At 42.7% G+C, this 23,845-nt stretch overlaps 1 protein-coding gene across 1 annotated transcript in view; it reads right to left on the reverse strand.

Annotated features, from left to right (window-relative positions):
* kiaa0586 (KIAA0586 ortholog) overlaps positions 1 to 23,845 on the reverse strand; it is a 210,980-nt gene that overhangs the window by 153,755 nt on the left and 33,380 nt on the right. The window contains exons 5-7 of the mRNA XM_028822337.2: positions 16,331 to 16,463; positions 15,737 to 15,911; positions 13,511 to 13,639 (exon numbers count right to left, since the gene is read on the reverse strand). Of these exons, the coding sequence (XP_028678170.2) occupies positions 13,511 to 13,639; positions 15,737 to 15,911; positions 16,331 to 16,463 (437 nt within the window). The remainder of the gene's footprint in view (positions 1 to 13,510; positions 13,640 to 15,736; positions 15,912 to 16,330; positions 16,464 to 23,845) is intronic.

Consider the following 23,845-nt stretch of genomic DNA (forward strand, 5'->3'; position numbering starts at 1 on the left):
TAAGACGTTGGGGACTTTTAAAACTCGACTTGATGTTTTTTTTTGGAAGAAATAAGTGGAGAGGACTGGCAAGAGAGACATTGCAAAAAAAAAAAAAATAAATAAAAATCCAAGTGTCAGCGAGTCCAGTGGTGTCCTACACTCTCCAAAAGCAATTGGAAACTGGAAGAAACTCAGATAGGAAGAGATCTGGCAGAGCCAACGTCACAAGGCAATCAGAAGACAAATTTCTTTAGGGTCACCAGCTTGCGCCTCACAGCACAACAGCTTCAAGTACAGGTCGACAAAAGCCAGGTGTCAGTTTGTGAAGGGGAGACTTTGTGCTGCAGAGCGAGTGGCAGTAAGAAAGCCATTACTTAAAGGACAAAATAGGACCTTGAAATACCAGCTGTAGACCGCTGCAGACTGGAAGAAAGTCGTATGGACCAATGAATCCAAATCTGAAATCTTCGGTTCATAATGCAGGGTGTTTGGTGACGGTGATGGTTCCTCAGTGTGTGACACCAACTGTCAAACATGGCGGAGGAAGTGTGAGTGTGCTGGAGGCCAAGTTGGTGACTTGCACAGAGTGACTGCCATTTTGAATCAAAAGGGTTGCCACAGTTTGGCTGTTAGATCAGCAAAAGATGGCTACTTTGATGAATAAGTAAAATTGTGAGCAGTCTCCCCTCAACTTTCTCGTATACTCAAATATGGGGGTGGATATTTGACTAGTAAACCGCAAGACAATGACTATATGATTTACATTAAAGAACCATCAACAACAAATCAAATCAAACTAATAACATATTGAACAAATAATATAAAAGTACAGTTGAATAAATCGGACTGTGCAGCTGTATGTATAAAAGGTAGAGTACCACTTTCGTTTAATGGAAATAGCCGAAAAGTCGATAGAAATCTTCGCTTTGTACCTAATGCTGCATCAGGAGTGTGCAGGAGGAGGAGCATAGGAACCTAATCAAGGACTTTGTTAATTGGTGCGACTCAAACCATCTACAACTGAACACCAGCAAGACCAAAGAGCTGGTGGTAGATTTTAGAAGGCCCAGGCCCCTCATGGACCCCGTGATCATCAGAGGTGACTGTGTGCAGAGGGTGCAGACCTATAAATACCTGGGAGTGCAGCTGGATGATACATTGGACTGGACTGCCAATACTGATTCTCTGTGCAAGACAGGACAGAGCCGATTATACCTACTTAGATGGCTGGCGTCTTTCAACATCTGCAATAAGATGCTGCAGATCTTCTATCAGATGGTTGTGGCGAGTGCCCTCTTCTACACGGTGGTATAAACAAGAGGGATGCCTCAAGCCTGGACAAACTGGTGAGTAAGGCAGGCTCTATTGTAGGCACGGAGCTAGACAGTTTGACATCTGTGGCGGAGCGACGGGCGCTGAGCAGGCTCCTGTCAATTATGGAGAATCCACTGCATCCACTGAACAGGATCATCTCCAGACAGAGGAGCAGCTTCAGCGACAGACTGCTGTCACCGTCCTGCTCCACTGACAGACTGAGGAGATCATTCCTCCCCAACACTATGTGACTCTTCAATTCCACTCGGAGGGGCAAACGTTAACATTATTCAATGATATTGTCTGTTATACCTGCCTCGCACTCTCCACCTTGCTCTGTGTTTTTATCACTCTTTAATTAATATTGTTTTTATCAATATGCTGCTGCTGGAGTATGTGAATTTCCCCTTGGGGATTAATAAAGTATCTATCTATCTATCTGTTAAATAGTGCCTTTCATGTCTGTCTGTCTGTCTGTCTGTCTGTCTGTCTGTCTGTCTATCCATCCATCCATCCATCCATCCATCCATCCAATGCTTGTGTACAAAATTTGGTTGACCAAAGTGAAAGCGTACTCAGGTTATCGTGTGTAGCTGCAGGTGCGTAAGGCAGGATCAAGCACAGGTCAAATGAGTGCTGAAAGAAATCCCTCAGTCTAACAGTTTGTTTTGAAAGATTTAGTGAAAATTCAAAGCAAAACACAAGTCCGCACAAGAAAAAAGATTGTTACACACATAGAATAAAAGGCAAAAAAAAATGTGAAAAAATGTCCCTTCTATAAACTTAGCTTTTCTTGTCAAACTTTAGCTGTTTCTATACTTAGAAACGCTTTATTTCGTCGTTTTAACGTACGGCACTACACATTTAATAGAACACGTTAACTTTCATACTATTGAGCACGTAAGGCACAGTTTAAAATTGTGTGCCCTCCATGCCTTACACACGACAAGGCAGGTCAGTAACTGAGACTATTCTATAGTCAGAGGGGCAAGAAATAGTTAGAAAATACCAATTCAACTCAACTTGTGGGGTTGTAATGTTTAGGCAAACATTTAATACAACTTAAATAACTAGCACATGGCTCTTACATCGTGTTTAGGCACACACACACACACAGAGACATAATTCCAAAGATTGTATTTTCGAACTCAGGGAGGTCTAAAACATCGAGATTCATCAAAATCTCGAAATCGAATTTTTGGACGATTACAATACTTTCCTTATACTTCGTATACAAGAAAGTCAAAATATGAATAAAATTCTGTACAATTAATGATTCCTTGACTTATTTTTTTTTTGCCATTGTTTATTTGTTCTATGCCTTGATTGCATGAAACATTAAGACATTTCCATAAAAACTGAGGTGTTCTAAAACAGGGGTCACCAAGTCTGGTCCTGGAGGACCACCGTGGCTGCAGGTTTTCATTCTAACCCTTTTCTTAACGAGTGCCCTGTTTGTGCTGCTAATTAACTTCTTGTGAATTCATTTCAATTAAATTGCTTTTTTAAGATTTGTTCCCCTGAATTGCTTCATTTCTTTCCTTAAATGGCACCCAAACCGAAATGAAATGTGAAGTGAGGGAGTCAACAGAAGATCAACTAAGTCAGGGCCTCAAACTCCAACCAATTTCACTCCAACCAGTTGCTTAATGAGGTGCAGATTCTTGTCGTTAATTAAACTCGTTCTTTAATTCCGTGGCTTGTTGCTGCTCTCATTTCTGTAATTGTTGATTTTCTCTTTCTAAGAGCGCCGGTAAAATGTTTTGGGGACCTGAGAAGATTGACATTCCTGAGACCTTCATCTTTCTTTATTTTCAGATATTGTATGATGGACACAGATACAGAGCCTGTTTTGGCTCATTTTGTATCTCATTATTGTTTGGCTGCTAATAAGGGAAAAAGAAACAATGAAGTGGTCTGAATCTTCAAGAGCAAGCCAATTAAGATTGGTTCAAAAGAAGTTAATTAGCAGCAAAAACAGGTCACTCATTAAGAAAAGGGTTAGAATGAAAACCTGCAGCCACGGTGGTCCTCCAGGACCGGAGTTGGCGACCCCTGTTCTAAAACTTTTGACCAGTAGTGTATGAGTATCATAACTCTCCAATGAGAAAAACACATGGGGGCAAAGTGAAAATGTAGCATATAAGAACAACTATTGGCTTTGCATAGACATATTGGCATATGGACACTGAAGTGGCTACCCATTCAATCCCAACGAGTTAATCGATGAGTGGCCCTCAACTAAATACACAAGCAGAAATGTTACACAATATCTGTTGCCTGGCCGGTGCCCATTTGTTTTTTCGCTGCAGCACCCATTAGTGCCAGGGAAGAGTGCTGCTGTCTCCCCGCACACGACTAAGGATGGCCGATTTCATTATCAGTCGCTTACACTTCTTCCAGTAACACTTAAGTGGCAAGAAAGAGGCTGCACTTGCATCATGTATGAAGACATTCCGTCAGATATCACAACATCAGACGCGATCAGATGTCACCGAAATGCCGAGTGGCCTCCATCTCTCTCTTTCTCTCTCACTTCAACAGCTGCAGAGTTTAAAATGTGCAGCTTTCTGGCTCAGTTCTGCCAGGCTTGTGCTATGAGGTCGCAGCGACATGACAGCTTTTCATTCATTCATCTGCGTACGCGCATGGCGGCGGCTGCTGCTGTACCCTCCTTTAACTTTCTACTTGATGTGTTGTTTTTGAAGTTCCTCTCTTCCACATGTCTGTATTACCCTGAAGACTTCTTTCTTTTTTTTTTTCCACAATCTTCATTTCATGTGAAGTGATTTCTTGTTTGATCAGATGCCAAAAATAAATAAATAAATAAATAAAAAGAAAGTCTAAATTGGAACACACGAGTGCAGCCAACACTCTGGGCGCAAATAGTCATTAGTGGCGAGCTACTCAAACTGTGGCCATCCAAACCCATGGGAAAAAGGGGAAGAAAATGGAGAAATATTTTGGGAAACGTCGCCAGACAGAATAATCTTGGGAATTCAGGCACGGATCTTCTTTTCTAAGTAAAGCCAGCATGCGCGTCAACAACCCCATAAGACACGTCTGAGACAGGGCGGCTACTTCTGCCATTATTATCTGTCGTTCAGTTACAGGACTTCCATACTCTTAGGAGCCTCTAGTAGGAAGATAAGACAAAACATTTTAAAAAAAGAGATGCCAGAATTAATGTGACAGAAATTGCACCCACGGTTTGAATCCTGCACCCAAGGTGGTGTCCACAGACAATTGCTCTCTCTGCATCCCTCCTAACTGATTCTTCTCTAATTTTGCATTTTGCTAAGTGTCCTTGTCACTGCTGGTAGCATGAGGTGGTACCTGCAACCCATTCAGGTTGCACAGGTAGTCCAGCTCCCCCTGGAAGGCTCATCCGTACATGTCATCACAGGAAGGTCTCAAATGCCTGGTGGAGATACCAGGAGACGGGCCATTACACAAAGAGAACTGTACAGGGCCATAGAAGGGCATCAACCCAGCAGCAGGACTGATATCTGCTCCTTTGTGTGAGGAGGAGCACTGCCAGAGCCCTAATAAAATGACCACAAGCTGGTTACTGGTGCGAATGTCCCTGATTAAATTGTCACAAGAAGACTATATTCAGGTGGCATGAAGGCCCGATGTCTTCTAGTGGGACCTGTGCTCACAGCCCATTACCGTGCAGCTTGATTGGCATTCAGCAGAGAACACACAAAGGGCAGCTCCGCCATCGGCACCCCATTTTATTCACAGATGACAGCAGGTTCACGCTGAATACATGTGGCAAACGTGAAAGGGTCTGGAGATACCATGGTGAACGTTACGCAGCCTGCAACGTCATCCAGCAAGACCAGTTTGGCAGTGGGTCAGTGATGGTCTGGGGAGGCATATCCTTAGAGGGTCTCACAGACCTCCACATGCTATTCTACATGGTACTCTGGCTGCTGTTATGCATGGGGATGAAATCCTCAAAGCCATTGTGTGAGTTTACGCTGGTGCTGTGGGCTCTGAGTTCCTCCTGGTGCAGGAGAATGTGGCCTCATGGGGCCAGAATGTGTAAGCAGTTCCTGAATGACAAACGCAATCATTGCCACTAACTGGCCCGCATGCTCCCCAGACCTGAATTCAACTGAGAATCTCTGGAACATTATGTATCGGTGCATTCAAAGCTGCCAAGTAGTGCCTCAGACTGTCCAGGTGCTCACTGATGCCCTGATCCAGGTTTGGGAGGAGATCCCCCCAGGATACCATCTGCCTTCTCATCAGGAGCAGGCCCAGATCTTGTCGTGATTGCATACAGACACTACTGAGTAACATTACGTGTTGCTGTGATGAAATTCATGCCAAGTTGGATCACCTTTAGATTTCAATTCCTGACTTTGATTTTCGCTGTGATGTTGAGTCGGTAATTTTGGTTTCCATTGACCTTTGTTACATCATGTTCTCAATGAATTACACAGCATTACTCAGTAAAGATTTTCCACTTGAATATTTCCTTCATTGAGATCTGATATGTGATTTTAAGTGTTCCCTTCATTTGTGCATTGGTGGTAAATGATTTGGGAAGTGTTTCCCACTGAATAAAGCTGAGTGTGTTGCTGAACTTAGGCTTGGTTTCTGGCTGTGATGGATTTGGGGAGCTGGTGTGCCCCCTGGTGTCTACATAGTCACCATTGTTACTTGCAAGTGCATTAAATTAAAACAACATTTCAGTACCTAGCCAAGCTAAATAATGATAAGACTAGTTTGTTAAACACACTTACTAGTTTTATTGCTGGGCAGAACTGCATTTTGAACCTTTCCCAGATTTTATGTCAGGGCCTGCAACTTGCAACTCTTTAACTATCTAGTAATGGACCGGAACGAAAGCTACTGATCAGCAGTTGTCAAAATTGAGAAGCAGTAACATCCGACATAAACACAGGTCAGCTTTATAAAGTATTTTCAACATTAATTAAATTGTAAAAAGGACACATTCAATAAACAACCAAGCTGACGCAGGACGATGTATATAAATTGTTTTTAATCCAGCGAAGTTGACGCAGAGTTTGTCGCACAGCAGCACACAGCGGACCACTCATAGGGCTGTTGCTGGGAAGTTTGCTTTTCTGTTGGCAATGGCCTTCATTCATCCTTTATAATATGGGATTATAAATCCTGCATACTGAATTGAATCAGTAAATGACAAGATGGGACGTCCACTTCGTTTCATGTATACGTACACTAGCTCTTCAAAGCGTAGAGAATAATATGAGAACAATTAAAATCAAATCAGTTATACAAGCGGAGTGAACGAGTTTCATTTATGAGTCACGCCAACTTTCCAGACGGACAAGCACTGCGAGCTGAGGGAGATTACATGTCAGTGTCATCCTTGCTGTTATGCTGCTTTCATACAATGACTGTAATAAAAAAAAACTTTTAAAAACAGTCACGTCGCTGTATAATGAAACGTCCAGAACAAGACACTGTACATGAAAGCCCACCCATGAAGTGTAAGAGCCTGCTATGATGCAGGTCTGAGTGAGGCTAAATTTTTGTAAATCAGCCTTGTTCCTGACAATGAATATGTTTGCTGTTAAACTTTTTTGGTTGCCCATGGAGAGATATCTGACCCGAAACGGCACGGTGCATGTGCTATGCATGTCCAAGCAACTAAATAGCAGATGAGACGCAGAGGAATCGCTTGATTTCTTATACCTCACTCAGACTTGCCCCAAAGCAGACATAGTGCGTTGTTGCTGTTTAATTACCGTATATACACACGTATAAGTTGGGTCTTGAAACGCGAAAAATCAATTATAAAATCAGACCACGACTTATACGCTCGTTCAAAAATGACACATTTTTATTTATTTATTTACATCTTCTTGCCTCCTCCAATCTCACATCAGTTTCACAGGCGCATCGAATTTTGTTGCAGCAGCGCAGTTACCAATTTCTTTCACCACTTCAACGACTTTCAATTTAAAACCAGCATCATATTTTCTTCTGATCGAATGCTCCATGGTAGATAAGGGATGCTGTTACGATAAAGGTGTATGAGGGTGTGAGATACAAAAAACACAAAACAGTGCAAACGTCACTTCAGAATAGTTCAGGTATTACCGTGTGGCCACGTAGGCACAATAGATAGAAAAATAAGGCGGTGTGCTCCGTGGTTACTTTCTCCGGTGGGCATTAGCATATCATAATCTCTTGGACCAATAGTGCGAGTTTTCCGCATTCGACTTGTGTGACAAACATTATAAAATACCAGAAATTATACGGTAAAATCAAGTCCAACTTATCCGCAGGAGAACCTAAATGCGAGTATATACGGTAATTGTATGTCACCTTATGTAGCCTATAAGTAACCAATTAAACTATACAATAATCTTTGAAGATTAATCCCATTAATATTGTTTAGCAGTCGTTGAGCTCTGCTTGTGTTAGACAAAGCTGAAATAAGCTAACTGAAATAATTTAATATGCATAGGCAAGTGATTATAAATCAGATTTTCATTAGAAATTCATCACAGTTATTTGTGCTTTACAGAAAAATATTAATATGTTTGAATAAATTGTGATTAATATGCAGTCTGTTTTGATTGTGCAATTGTGATGACATTTTTAAAATCGAACAACAGGCCCAGTTCTAATATTTTTGGCCATGCCTGAAAATGGCAGCACAGTACTGGAAAAAAACAACATAGTTTTAGGCCTCTGAGCACAATGGCATTCACTAAATGCGCCCACAAGTGCCTCTCACCCGTCTCTGCTCAATGGGTGCTTTGCCACTCACAACTCGGTCCACTGGTTTGGGTCACACATTCATGACGAGTTCAAAATCACAAAGATTGCGTACGAGATGCGGGAGCCTTGCCTTCATTTCCAGTCACCACTTCTTACTTCATTTTCTGTTAAAAGCTGCAATGATGGTGGAAAAGCAAGCTAGCAAGAAAGAGTGCAAGGGAGCAGTCATCACAGAATAAAATGAAAAGCCGAAATCACAGCGCTCTCGCTGCCATGGGAACACAGAAACAGAAGCTACAGGCGAAGCGGGCCTCTGAAGATCAAACCTTGTATTTTGAAAACAGAGCACAGCTGAGTGGGCACCGCTGAAGCAGTGATGACGCCTAAATTAATTTAGAACATGACTGACCGGGCACTGGTCTGTGTGATGAATAACCTGAGATTTGGGGCAAGCCGAGCAGAGACTTTTAGTGATAAAGAGGGGTTTATAGGCAGCGAAGTGTAAGCTGAATGAATGGAGAGGCGTGAGCATCCCTGCCAAAGGGAAATGGAGTCAGGGTGAAGGTAGCAAGAACCAGTTCTGTGGTATTTTGTACACAGCCAAAGTGGGCAGGGTGGCTGGCACTCAGTGTTCCCAGACAGACAGAAACATAGGAGACTCATTTGTATGACAAATCAGAAAATGCAAGGGGTGATAAGAACTAAGAAGCCACTGGTGAGTATTACACCAACCAGTTACAATTATAAGGACATGCCACGTGTGCTAAACGTGAGGTCCACAGAACACGTCGCTGCAGTTCATGTCTGCTTCAGTTTACAAAAGAAACCACTGATTATTTTCTGCAATTAATAAAGCATATCACTAAGGCCTATTTAAAAATGGAAGACACTGACTTTAACCTTTGCAGCTAACAGATCTCAGGTAACAGGCCTTGAGCCTGAAAGTCTTGTCAAGCTGAACAGGAGTGCAGTGCACTCAGACAAAGCAGGACTCGGTGTATTCTGCTTAGACAGACAGACAGTGTAGAATGGGACTGTGAATTGGGGCGTTTACATTAATTGTGAGTACTGTTGAATTTTCTGGTTTTTGATTGTTGAGACAGAAGAATTAAATTACGGGCTGGATTTGTTTATTTTGGGTTGACGTTTTGTTCTTCTTTTACATTGTTAAATAAATATTCAAAAGATAAAGCAACTGGGTATTGTTTTATTGTCCTTAAGACCAGGGTTAAAACAGAGATCCTTCTCTGATCTGCCTTTTGGAATCAATGTGAGATTTTTGAAATTTAAAACCTAACCACAAACCAAATTATTGCAAAGAGGATCTGTTCAAAAGTTTTTAAAAATATGGTAAGATTTAATTTATAAAATTTTAGAACAAGCATTGATATTGGAGGAAAAAAGATTTTCCCTTCTTTGTTGTTTTTTTTTACCCCCATGCTCTGCTCCCCTTCTCTCTGGTGGGGGTTGAATTTGGTTTTGCTTGCTTTTTGTCTCTGACATTTTTTGTTATCTTTGTTTTCTAGTTTGACTATAAAGTCATTTGTTGTATAATTTCGACTTGATTGTATGCAGTTATTTTATTAGAAAATAAATTAATAAAACCTGGCCCCATTTTGGACTTGTATAGGCCAAAGCCTGCCTTTTAAAAAGGGGCTAGGTTGCCTGGGGTGAGGCCTGCTTTTGGGTTCCAGATTAGCCGAGTACTGGTCTTGTTTTAGATATTTTGAAGCTAACACCCTTTTTTGCTGTCGTTTGTCAGGAACTACATGACAGCATTAAGCAAACTGAGGTAAGGTGATCGTTCAACATCATCTCTACAGTGTCTGCGTCCTGATCATGATAAAATATCTTCTTATATAATACGCTACTGTGGCTGTCCATTTGTCTGTCCAGAATTTTAAATCACCTGTAGCTCGCAAACAGTTTGACCTATTGAACTGAAATTTAGTACACATATACTACGGGACGTCTACTATCTGCTTTCAGGGTGATGATTGACCTCCAAGATTATTCCTCATTTTAGTTTATTGTAGAATCAACTCTTGGCAGCGGCCAGGAGGGCAGTGCATGCATACGGGCGCTGTTCTCATTCCTACCACCTTCGCCGTCACTTCCCCTACCTCTTCATATCTTAAATCATTCTGGAGGCAGATTGAAAACTTAAGTGGCATCTTAAGTGAAAAATAAAAGAAAACGTTCTAAGTAACTGCAACGCAAACACTGACTTAATCAGTTTTAACGCAAAAAGAAGAGAAGAAGCGGGCCGCTAGGATGGAGAAAAGAAGAGCTGCTCAGGAAGCAGCAAGCGCATCAACCTCTGAGCAAACGAACGATAAACATACAGAGAAAGAGGAGGAAAACTAAGTCAAGTGCATTCACTGCAGTGCGCCGTTACTGGTATAGAAATAATTGTAGTATAACTAGGGGGCTTCGCTCTCCAACCTCCCGGCCTGTGCTACTTCGTGTCTCTGCCGCTTACACACGTTGATTTCACTTTCACCAAACAACAAATGTTTTAATTCTTGCGGATACGTCTCTTCCACTACTTTTCCCTGATGGCAACAAGAATTAGACGATGTACAAGTCTCCGACTTAAAGTTTAAAGCCAAACAATAACTACATAGTTCTGTCATATCACCTACAGTATGTCCATATATTTGATCTCTTTTCACTGTTCCGTTATTTCACCGCGTGATAATTTCTGTTTGTTAGCTCTAATGCGATCTTTACTATCAGTTTTTTGAAACTTTCAAATTTGAGTACTTTCAGAATCTCTAACCTGCCGTGCATGTGTATCGCACAAACGTTTTTGAACCTCTTTACGACATTCTACTTTGTCTTCTACTATTTGTCTTTTATTTCCGACCCCGCTTGGAGCCAAGAGTGCAGGAATTGTGTCTGACAATAGCATTCACACGAATGAGAAATGAGTGGACTGTGGGCGTGCTTGTAAATGTTTGAGAGGAGGACAGGGACTTGTCAAAATCTCTTGGCACAAAGACTCGTCTCGGGGTGACCTGAAATTATCTCAGAGAAAGTCTTGTCTTAGTATTTCCTTTCATATTGGAGAGATATACCTGTAAAGTGAATGGAATAGGAAGAAGTAATGATAATATCAATAATAAATAAAGCTTTTTTCCCTCACTACCACTAACTTAAGGGAGAAAATGAAAAAAAATAACTGTACTCTGTGTCTAAGGTACTTAACGTTGGTGTTCATTTTGGAAAGGTGATGTCGAAAAATCACAAGGTCTCCACTACTAACTCACAGGGTGGCCATGAACGTATGAAATTAAATATTTAACAAACAAAAATAGATAGACCGTTCCATCTGTGAAGCCCACAAACAAACAGCAATTTGGAACCTGCAGTTTAGAAGTCCCTTGGGATAAAAGTGTTGGTTTAACAGAAGTGCTATTCAAAACACTCCTTAAACATTATTAACTTTGGGTTCACAGGCACACATCTGCAATAGTGAGAAGAGTTCCTAGAAGGTAGAGGTGAGCTGAAAGCTAGAATGGCTTCAATCAGCAGATGATGGTGAGAACCGACTGTCAGTGGAGCTTCATTAAGTCGACACAATGTTGTATTCAGAAGGAAGCGTATTCAGCACTTTATAAAGCAAAGCAAAGGAGAGCCGCCAGTTCAGCCAAGGAAAGCAGTGGTTTAGCAGATACAACCTGCGAAGTGTGAAGATGTGCTGGGAGGTGACAGCTAGTCAGACATGTGATGACTGGTGCAGGTGGCAGCATTTCAGACTGGATACTTAGGGTATATTTTACCAAAATCTAGAGCTGCCAGGAAGACGCCCACATTTGAATATTTTAAGGGAAATACTACCTGCATCGCCTGGCACAAATACAAAATGATGAGTCAAATTCTGAAAGCCTACAGTATTAAAATTGGGCTTGTGGGCCTGAATGACACGAAGAGCACATTTTAGGAACACCCAACAGCTGACAGGGCCCTCAGGGAAAACAGACTGCTTAAAATTGTCCAAAATGCATGGATCCCAACACTGGGCTCCAAACTGAGCAACTGAGTCACATCAGACACACCCTGAGTGTTTTCAGAGCTGGAAAAGAGGTGCCAAAAACGTTCACTATGTAATGACTAGAGGCTGAAGTCAAAGGATACAAGACGCGGAGAGTGGTGCTAATTTGTCTTGGAAGTGTGGTAGTGAAGAAAAAAAAAAAAAAAATGGCACTTCAACAGTGAATGGACCCACTCTAAAGAACAAGCCAGAAGAAAGTTAAAGTAAAACGATTTGATTTAATTTAGTTATAAATGCACTAAAAAGCAAAAAAAAATTCTTAAACCACCATTTTCGTGGTTATATGTGATTTGCTACTAACCCTCACCTATTCAGTTTCTCTTCTTGGTACTCAAATGTGCCACTGCCCACCTAAGGTAAAGTCATCTCTGATGGAGGATTGCAGGAATCGTCAGGTAGAGGGGCTCTTTCATCGGATTGGCTGGCCCAGGGCTGACTCAGCTGTGGAACGGCCAATAGGGGGAGGCAGCTTGATGGCTGAGGTCTCCAGGACTCTGAAAGGGGCCAAAACAATCTACCTGTTGTGGCAAGTGGCTGGGGGTGGTACCCAGCCGGGACGCCCAGAAGGACCGAAGGAGGGCTTACGCCTCCTCCAGACCACGTGGGGGGGGGGGGACCACCCTGATGAAGCTCAATCCTATAGGGGCCCGTGGTCACCGCCAGGGGGCGCCCCGATGCCTGTGGAGCCCTGGCCGTCAGCACTTCCGCCACACCTGGAAGTGCTGGGGGGAAGAAAACCAGGGGCACCCGGAGTGCTTCCGGGTGCACAGCCGGTACTTCCGCCACACTGGGGAGTGCCGGCGGAAGCTAATCGGGAGGCACCTGGAGCACGTCCGGGTGGGAATAAAAGAGGCCGCCTCCCTCCATTCGATGACTGGACTCGGGAGGAAGAGAGACAGAGCTCGGGAGGAGAGGAGTGGAGCCGGACCAGAGAAAGAGGCATTGGCAAGAGGCCTGGACTTTGGGGGAGTTTTGGGGCCGTGTGTGCACCTGTGTAAATAATAGGAGTATAGTAAACGTGTTGTGGGTGATTTTTTTTTTTTTTTTTTTTTTTATTTATTAATTTTGTATTGTAATCATTCCATACAAATAGATCAATTTATAACAAAAAAAAAAAATTGAAGACAAATTGTGGGTGGGTGGTTTAAACAGGTCTGCCTGTCTGTGTCCGGGCCAGCTTCCACACTGTAAAGCCTTCACACAAGAACTGACTCCGTAACCTAGCTGTCAGAAAAAGGGAAAGGTCACAATACTTTCGGAAAGGTGAACCGGTGCTGGTGAGTTGGTACGGAGTCGTCTAAGTTGACAAACTCTGTGATTCTAGTCGTGTAATCAAACACACTCGTCAAGTCTGACATCCCCACCCGCTAGAAATCATATCATGAGATACTGAGTTGTGCAGGTAGTTAATTAGCTCTGAAGTTTTACCTGGCTTGTCTTTGTTACTGTGCAGCTTGTCCTCCTTTGGCATTGGCACAGGTGCAAATCGACGTGGAGCTGGAGGTTCCACCGGGGAAATATTTGTGATGGTTTTGCTGGAATCATAAATCCCTTTGGCTACAAAAGAATACAAAAAGCATCTCAGTACTGAAGAGGCAGGCAAACACAGTGAGTAGCTTTTCTTAGCTATGGACACCAGTCACACAAAGCTAATTTAATGCTGCCATTCTAAGGTGACGCGACTGCACATCAAAGGTCCTCAATCCACCTCTGGAGTGGTTAAAAAAAAAGCAGGATTAAGATTGACAAAGTCACAAGTCAAGTCAAGTTGGGGAGCATGCACTGGGGTACAGCTTGTTGCCGCACCCACTACATGACGAAACAACTCGGGATCCCCCAGGCAGACACACGGTCCAGTCCCACCCTCCGGAAATGACCCTCTATCTGCCGCAGCCAGGTGTTACGTGGGCGACCCCTTGGCCTGGTCCAGCCACTCGGGTCCCCAACAATGAGGATCTTACGAGCTGGATCACCCTCGGGGAAACGCGCCACATGGCCATAGTGCCGTAACTGACGCTCCCTCACAATGAAGGTCATGTAATGTCACAAGGTTTCCAGTTAAACGCTCATTTTACTCATTGGCTTTGCTAGCAATGGGATAGTTTCGAGCCCCCTTACTGCAAGCCACACAAGTGGGATCTGCTCACACTACACGATTAGCACCTTTAAATGCACGCACTTCCCAGACCAGGGGTCGCCAACTCCAGTCCTGGAGGACCACCGTGGCTGCATGTTTTCATTCTAACCCTTTTCTTAATGGGTGACTTCTTTTGAAGTAATTTGAATTAACTTGTTCTTGAAGACTCAAACCCCTTAATTGTTTCTTTTTCCTTAATTAGTAGCCAAACAATAATGAGATACAAAAATGAGCCAAAACAACTGGTGTCCGTCATGCAATATCTGAAAATAAAGAAATGGAATGTCAAACTGCTCAGGTCCACAAAACTCTTAGACAAGAGAAAAATCAACAATTTTGGAAATGTCTGCTAATGCACCACGAGAGCAGCAGCAAAAAACAGAATTAAAGAACGTGTTTAATTAACAACAAGACTCAACGCCTCATTAAGCAGCTGGTTGGAGTGAAATTGATTGGAATTTCAGGCCCTGACTCAGTTGGTCTTCTGTTGACTCCCTCACTTCACATTTTATTTCGGTTTTGGTGCCATTAAAGGAAAGAAATGAAGCAATTCAGAGGAACAATAAAGAAATTCAGGGGAACAAATCTTAAGAAAGCAATTCAATTAAAACGAATTCACAAGAAATTAATTAGCAGCACAAACAGGGCACTCATTAAAAAAAAAAGGGTTAGAATGAAAACCTGCAGCCACGATGGTCCTCCAGATCTGGACTTGGTGACCCCTGTCCCAGACAAACACTCCAAGAGAGGCCAAGCCTCAGGTGATGTCATTCCAAGCAATCTACTATCCTGGCCCCCAGGGCTCTACACTTTTGTTTTCCATTTTTTTGTTTTTGTTCAAATTTAAATGGAAAGTCTGCCAACTCTACAAGTCCTACTTTAGTGATGAATGTCAGAACGAAAAATGAGCACAGACTACCATTTGTATTGTATAACTTGTGCATCTTTGGCACACGTATGATAATTGGTTATTCCAAAGAACATTATGAGGTGCCAAGCAAGCCACAAAAATCTATGCTAAATGAATGCTCTACGCACATAAGTATAAGCTTTCAACTTCATTTATGGCCAACAGCTGCAAGAGCTTCCTACGCCTAAGACATGGTGTATATGCTGCAGTATAACCCTGCCTATATGAGCCCCCTGTACCACAGTCCACTCACTTATTACCTAAGCTCGCCCCTAGAAGACTGGCATGAGGGCCATTTGTTAAAAGGAACTGAAGACAGGCTGCTGACCTTATGGGCGGTGGAGAAGAAACACAAAACTGCTGAAGCCATCTGCCCAAAAGGCAAGACTGCTAACTTTCACCTGGCATATCTCTCTTGAATAAATACATAAAAAAATTGAAGTGTATCAGAGTGAAATGAATGTAAGGAAGCAGATTAATAAAACCAAGCACATACGACATTATGTTGATAATGCCTTTAGAGCAAATTATGCAGATATGATAACAACACTCGCCAAGCAGGCACGCCAACTCCTGAGTGCCAGCCTCTCTGCTGGTTGCTACATACCTGCTGTGAACACAGAAGATGAGCTCGGACCTCCATGATGCATATCCTGGATGTGGTTGCCAGGCAACTGGTGCCGAGCAGGTCCTGAAGCAGAAAATGAGCCCCCTTGTGTTGCCAGTGGAACCGCTGGATGGAGGTTGACACTGGCATGGACTGCAGAGCTCAACGCACGAGCCTAAAAAAACACAGGAAGCATAAAAAAAAAAATTTTTTAAAAATGGTGACTGTGTTGTTAACAGGGGGCAACAAGCCTGAGAAACTGGCAGAAGAGAGATATGAGCTCACACAAGCATTCTTGGCATGCCATGCCCTGATGCTCACAGTGCGAGCGATGAAAATAAACCTGACTGTACACAAACACGACCATCCCGACATCATTATTAAAGTCACTCGGCCCTGGGGACCCCCTGTGGCTGCAGGTTTTTGTTTCAACCAACTTTCATGTTTTATTGGACTCGTAGACTAATTAAGTGAAGTCATTATTTCCCAGTTTTTAGCTCTTGGAGAAGATCAATGCAGAAATTACATAACTAAGTTTGGCAGATTTTACTTACACTATTGTACTTAAATTGATAAAGCAAACAATTTCCAAACCTGATGAAGTGGGATGGCATCAGCAGTGTCACTGGCATCTTGTTTCACGTGTGCCATTCCTCTTTGCTTTTCAGAAGCCTGCGTCTGTAAAAGCTGCACCTTTACTTCTTTTTTCAAAGGGCCGCCATGAGATCTGGAAATATGAAGAAAGAAATGCCTGAGATACGCAATGTTAAGATCTGCTCCATTTGGCCTAGACTTGCAGTGTAGCATTAAAATAAAATAAATAAAGACAGTACACATAACGTCACACTGTAAGACACCAATTACACAACGATAAAAGTCAAACATCTCACCTTACTCAATTCTGGCAAATCGTGACGCAGCCTTCCACTTTTTCGAGCACCCTAGGGGTGCAGGCACCCCAGGTTTGGAACCTGTCTGGTCTAGAGAATAGACTTAGTTGCTCTTTTCTGCACAGCTTCTACAGCTGCTGTGTATTTGTTGTAGTATGGATGGCACAAAGTACTCCAGATGATGTCTCACTAGTGAATTACAGAATCTGCACTCAGTGTTCCTTGATTTACAGTGGTGGATGTCAACTTACAACCTATGTGTCTTACGACCATTCGAATTACGATCGCTAGCTACCATGTCTCATGGGCAAATAACAGTTTTCTCTATGTCAGCTCCGTATGCCGTGACTCATTCATCTCGATCTCAGTTTATTACCTGCAGCGGTTATGACTACATCGAGTTACATTTGTCTTATAATTAAAGGAAAAAAGGTAATTGATCACAACACGAAAACGAAAATGATCGAGAAGTATGAGGGAGGAAAGAAAGCGAATGCAATCACATGTGACTTTAAGATATTCCACCGTAACTGGTGTTTACCGCACGCGCTGTGTGCTGTGCTCCGGCTTTAAATCTGGTAAACCTCTGAAGAGTCTGTGTTTTGACTTGCTTTCTGTGAACCGCCATGAAGGGGTAATGAAGCCACACTGAACTCCTTCATCTGTTGATGTTCATTATTCCTCCACTCACATTTAATACAATGAACACTGGGAGAGGCTCACGCTGACATAACACAGACAAAGAAAGGATTTGCGAAGCTGTTAAATGTTCGGCACCAAAGCGAGCAACAGTAATAATGAAACAAAATAATAAAATCTCTCTATTATAAAAGGAAATCCTGGGACGAGACTTTCTCGGAAATAATTTCAACTTCTGCGAGAGAGAATTTCAGGTCCCGCGAGACGAGACTTTTTGCCAAGAGATTTTGACAAGTCCCTGTCCTCCTCTCAAACATTGACAACCGCGCCCACGGTCCACTCGTTTCTCATTCGTGTGAATGCTATTGTCAGACACAGTTCCTGCGCTCTCAGCTCCAAGCGGGGTCGGAAATAAAAGACAAAGAGTAGAAGACAAAGTAGAATGTTGTAAAGAGGTTCAAAAACGTTGGCGTGATACACGTGCAGAGCAGGTTAGAGATTATGAAAGTACTAAAATTTGAAAGTCTCAAAAAACTGATAGTAAAGATCGCATTAGCGCTAACAAATGGAAATTATTACTCGGTGAAATAACAGAACAGCAAAAAGAGGTCGAAAATATGGGCATTGGTGATATGACAAAAGTATGTAGATATTGTTTGGCTTTAAACTATAAGTCGGAGATTTGTAGATCGTCTAATTTGTGTTGCTATCAGGGAAAAGTAGTGTTCCTTCCCAACGAAGGGGAACATCCACGAGAAATAAAAAATTTGTTGTCTGGTGAAAGTGAAATCCACATACGCGAGTGGCACAAACGGAAAGTGGCTGGCACATAGCGCAGGCCGAGAGGGTTGGCAAGCGAAGTGAGCAGGGGGCAAAGCCCCCTAGTCTTATATATAAACATCTACGCATGGAAGCGTGTGTCTGTGTGTCTGACCGACCTGGAAGTGAGAGGTGGAATCAGGATAAGGGCTCCACCTCCCGAGGATACGCAAGCGAGGCAAGCATGTCGGCAAAACGAAACCTCTGAAAGAAGACAAAGTCGCTTAGCCGCTAATACACAAGCGAGGTCAGCACATCGTCAAAATGAAATCTCCCCATCAGATGTCTACATCGAGAATTTACTGCAGGCTATTTGGCAACGAAACAGTCAAGAAATTCTGAAAAACTAAGAAAGCCAGGCATATTTACGTAGGTGCCACAACAAACTATGACGACATCAGAGCAGGGCCTTTCACAAAGGTGATTTACTGCTTTTGATAAAGATTTGCTTTCTCTGAAGTAGTATAAAATTAAACTGAACAAAGCAAGATAAAGCTGAGCTTTGCAATGTAAAACAAAAGGCATTGTGCCTAAATCAGGAGGGAGAAGAAAAGGGGTCATATTTCTCTTATCAAAGTAATGCCAGAGGTCTTGGATTCAGTTCTGCCACCACCCTGTGTGACAAAAATAAAAAGCAAGATAACAGCAAACAGCTGATGAATGGCAGCCACAAAACACATAAACATCTGACAAGAAGATTATCTGCTTTACACACTTCACTGTAAAAAAAATGGCCAAAAGAGTTTAGGCAGCTGTAACACATCTCCAGCTTCAGCAGGCTGTCAAAGAGTAACTGACGACATTGTGCCTATTCAGTACAGACGAGCAATGCCGTGTGCCGTAAAGACTTGAAAATAAATAATCCACACCCTGGATGTAAGCTGTCACAACCTCCTGCAATTACTTTTCCCAAGATGCACTACCTTCACTTTGCATTATATCTAGATATCTAGATAGATAGATACATTATTAATCCCAAGGGGAAATTCTCATACTCCAGCAGCAGCATACTGATACAAAAAACAATATTAAATTAAAGAGTGATAACAATGCAGGTATACAGACAGACAATACCTTTGTATAATTTTAACGTTTACCCCCCCGGGTGGAATTGATGAGTCGCATAGTGTTGGGGAGGAACGATCTCCTCAGTCAGTTAGTGGAGCAGGACGGTGACAGCAGTTTGTCGCTGAAGCTGCTCCTCTGTCTGGAGATGATCCTGTTCAGTGGATGCAGTGGATTCTCCATGATTGACAGGAGTCTGCTCAGCGCCCGTTGCTCTGCCACAGATGTCAAACTGTCCAGCTCCGTGCCTACAATAGAGCCTGCCTTCCTTACCAGTTTATCCAGGCATGAGGCGTCCCTCTTCTTTATGCTGCTTCCCCAGCACACCACTGCGTAGAAGAGGGCGCTCGCCACAACCATCTGATAGAACATCTACAGCATCTTATTAATCTTATTTTATAAATGTCAAGAGCGAAATGACCCCTTTTATTGGCCAACTAAAAAGATTACAATATGCAAGCGTTTGAGGTACCTCTGGTCCCTTCTTCAGAACAGTCATCTCGTACACTCTCTAATCTGTTCAGTTAGCCAATAAAAGGTGTCATTTTACCCGAGTTCTCATTCCATCCACACAGTACAACACCCTACACTACTATACAGTGGGGGGAAAATGTATTTGATCCCCTGCTGAATTTGTAAGTTTGCTCACTTATAAAGAAATGAACTGTCTCAAATTTTTATGGTACTTTCATTTTAATGGAGAGAGAGAGAGAGACCGAATATCAACCAAAAATCCAGAAAAAACACATGACATAAAATTATAAATTGATTTGCATGTCATTGAGTGAAATAAGAAGTTGATCCCTGACAACCCAGCCAGAATTATGGCTCCCACAGATTGACTGTGGATTACAATCAATCAATCAATTCCAGATGCTCCTGATCACAGCTCGTGATGTGTATAAAGCCCACCTGTCTACAGAATCCATTTCTTCCATTCTAACCTCTCCACCAACATGGGCAACACAAAAGAGATGTCAAAGGACGTCATGGATAAGACTGGAATGGGCTAGAAGACCATCAGCAAGAAGCTTGGAGAGAAGGTGACACCTTTTGGTGCGATTATTCGGAAATGGAAGAAACAGAAAATGACCATCAATCGCCAACTCGGTCTGGAGCTCCATGCAAGATCTCGCCTCATTGTTTGCATTTGGCTGAATCTGAGCAGACAGTAGAGTGCCCTTTAAACCTCACAAGTCATCCTGCAAGTTCTGTCAGCAGTCACGTCATCAATAAACACCAGTGACCCAGTTCCACTGACAGCCACGCATGCCCATGCCATAACACTCCCTCCGCCATGTTTGACAGACGATGTGCTATGCGGCAGATCATGAGCTGTCCCTTTTCTTTTCTCTTCCCATCATTCTGGTGCAAGATAATTGTGGTTTCACCAGTCGAAAGAACATTATTCTAGAACTGGGCAGGCTTTTTAAGATGTCTTCTGGCAAAGTCTAATCTGGCCTTCCTGTTCTTCAGTGTTAACAGTGGTCTGCATCTCAAGGTAACCCCCTCTGTATTTATATTCATGAAGGAGTCTCTTGATCGTCGACTTTGACAAAGATACACCAACCACCTCAAGAGGTTCTCTTGACCAGGCTAGATGCTGTGAAGGGGTTTTTCTTCACCAAGGAAAGAATTCTGTGATCATCCACTGTAGTCATCTCTCGTGGTCTCCAAGACCCTTTGGTGTTGCAGAGTTCACCAGTGCATTCCTCCTTTTTAACTATTTTAAGGTGAATGTCGACTTTTCTCAATAGCAGGGGATGAGGGCGGGTGTCAACTCATCAGGGGCAGAGGATGATATTCCGTCACTCACCGTTATGTTATAGGTAGACCCTCTTTGCTAGGAGGACTGTGGAACTAGTCATCTTGCCGTCGAATCCCTGTGCGTGTGTGTGAGTAGCGGAGAGGAAACAATGGCATCGACATCAGGCGAGAGAGCAAAGCGAATACAGAAAGCAAATGATTTATTTTTGTTTTTTTTGCGTATTATTGCTGAATCAGGAAATCAAAAACGTAAGGTAGGCAGCTGTTTTGGTTTTTTTTTTCAGAAAGTGCCTTTCAGTTTATGAGTGATGACACCAGCAGGTATGTAATAAGTATGTGAATTGATATTCTGTAGAGGCTCATGGAACATAAAACTGAATGTCATTTGTCATAAATAAATATTTTGTACTGATTCATGTGTGAACCCATTGCTTTGAGTGCTTTTTAGAAAAGTGAGTTGTTTACAAAAATCATCAGCCCTGGGACAAAAGGAAAAAAAAAAAACTAGCCCTGAAAGAGTTAAGGATGTACCAAATTGAGGATTTATTTATTTGCCATTTACTAGAGGGTTTGGCCCCTGCTCTCTTCGCTTGCTAGCCCCCCTGGCCCACGATATGCGGCAGCCATTTCGTGTCTCTGCCGCTCGCATTGTGAAGAGGGGGGCTGAACGCACCCCAAAGAGACATGGTCGCTCCTCTGAAACCCCCTCTTAAACGGTGATACGATGGGAAAGTGTTTTTTTTTTTTTTTTTACCTCCTCTTTGCTCGATCTGCTGCTGATGTGCCATCTGCATGTCACGCAGTACCTCAAACATTTAAAAGCCTGTACAGCAGCTGTCCTACTCTTTGTCTTTTATTTCTGGCCCCGGGTGTGGTTAAGTCTCTCAGTCCTAAGTCTCGTCTCACGGGACAAGAGTTCTTGATATATTTTAGTTTAGAAACGGAATAAGAATCTGAAAATCTAACAACATCACATTAAAGTTCGATAAATTCTGAAAAGAATGATACCAAACATATATATGTAGGTTTTAAAATAAGACTGACTTAAAGCGTGCCAAAAAATGTGACATAAAATCGTTGCACTTTCAAGCTTAGGATTTTATATTTTATCATATAAAATATATACATACTGTACACACACACACACACTAGGGTTACCCCCTGGTCGCTCCTCCGACACCCCCTCTTAAACGGTGATACAATGGGAAACAAATTGGTTTTTTTTTTTACCTCCCCTTTGCTCGATCAACTGCTGGCTTGCTGCTGCTGCCATGCCATGTTATCTGCATCTCGTGTGGTGCTTCAAACATTTAAAAGCCTGTACAGCAGCTGTCTTTGTCATCTACTCTGTCTTTTTATTTCTGGCCCCAGGCATGGTTAAAGCTCTTGGCATAAAGTCTCATCTTGCGGAGTTCTTGACATTTTACAGTTTATAATTTAAAAACGGAATAAGAATCTGAAAATCTAACAACATTACATTAAAGTACGATCAATTCTGAAAAGAATGATACCAAAATATATATGTAGGTTTTAAAACAAGGCAGATTTAAAGCATGACATAAAAAGTCTCTCTCTCTATATTATATATATATATATATATATATATATATATATATTATACAGTGCATCCAGAAAGTATTCCCAGCGCATCACTTTTTCCTCATTTTGTTATGTTACAGCCTTATTCCAAAATGGATTAAATTAATTTTTTTCCTCAGAATTCTACACACAACACCCCATAATGACAACATGAAAAAAGTTTACTTGAGATTTTTGCAAATTTATTAAAAATAAAAAAAACTGAGAAATCCCATGTCCATAAGTATTCACAGCCTTTGCTCAATACTTTGTCGATGCACCTTTGGCAGCAATTCCAGCCTCAAGTCTTGTTGAATATGATGCCACAAGCTTGGCACACCTATCCTTGGCCAGTTTCGCCCATTCCTCTTTGCAACACCTCTCAAGCTCCATCAGGTTGGATGGGAAACGTCGGTGCACAGCCATTTTAAGATCTCTCCAGAGATGTTCAATCGGATTCAAGTCTGGGCTCTGGCTGGGCCACTCAAGGACATTCACAGAGTTGTCCTGAAGCCACTCCTTTGATTTCTTGGTTGTGTGCTTAGGGTCGTTGTCCTGCTGAAAGATGAACCGTCGCCTCAGTCTGAGGTCAAGAGCGCTCTGGAGCAGGTTTTCATCCAGGATGTCTCTGTACATTGCTGCAGTCATCTTTCCCTTTATCCTGACTAGTCTCTCAGTCCCTGCTGCTGAAAAACATCCCCACAGCATGATGCTGCCACCACCATGCTTCACTGTAGGGATGGTATTGGCCTGGTGATGAGCGGTGCCTGGTTTCCTCCAAACGTGACACCTGGCATTCACACCAAAGAGTTTAATCTCTGTCTCATCAGACCAGAGAATTTTCTTTCTCATGGTCTGAGAGTCCTTCAGGTGCCTTTTGGCAAACTCCAGACGGGCTGCCATGTGCCTTTTACTAAGGAGTGGCTTCCGTCTGGCCACTCTACCATACAGGCCTGATTGGTGGATTGCTGCAGAGATGGTTGTCCTTCTGGAAGGTTCTCCTCTCTCCACAGAGGACCTCTGGAGCTCTGACAGAGTGACCATCGGGTTCTTGGTCACCTCCCTGACTAAGGCCCTTCTCCCCCGATCGCTCAGTTTAGATGGCTGGCCAGCTCTAGGAAGAGTCCTGGTGGTTTCTAACATCTTCCACTTACGGATGATGGAGGCCACTATGCTCATTGGGACCTTCAAAAGCAGCAGAAATTTTTCTGTAACCTTCCCCAGATTTGTGCCTCGAGACAATCCTGTCTCGGAGGTCTACAGACAATTCCTTTGACTTCATGCTTGGTTTGTGCTCTGACATGAACTGCCAACTGTGGGACCTTATATAGACAGGTGTGTGCCTTTCCAA

Source organism: Erpetoichthys calabaricus, chromosome 16 (genome assembly GCF_900747795.2).
Source record: "Erpetoichthys calabaricus chromosome 16, fErpCal1.3, whole genome shotgun sequence".
Taxonomy (NCBI): domain Eukaryota; kingdom Metazoa; phylum Chordata; class Cladistia; order Polypteriformes; family Polypteridae; genus Erpetoichthys; species Erpetoichthys calabaricus.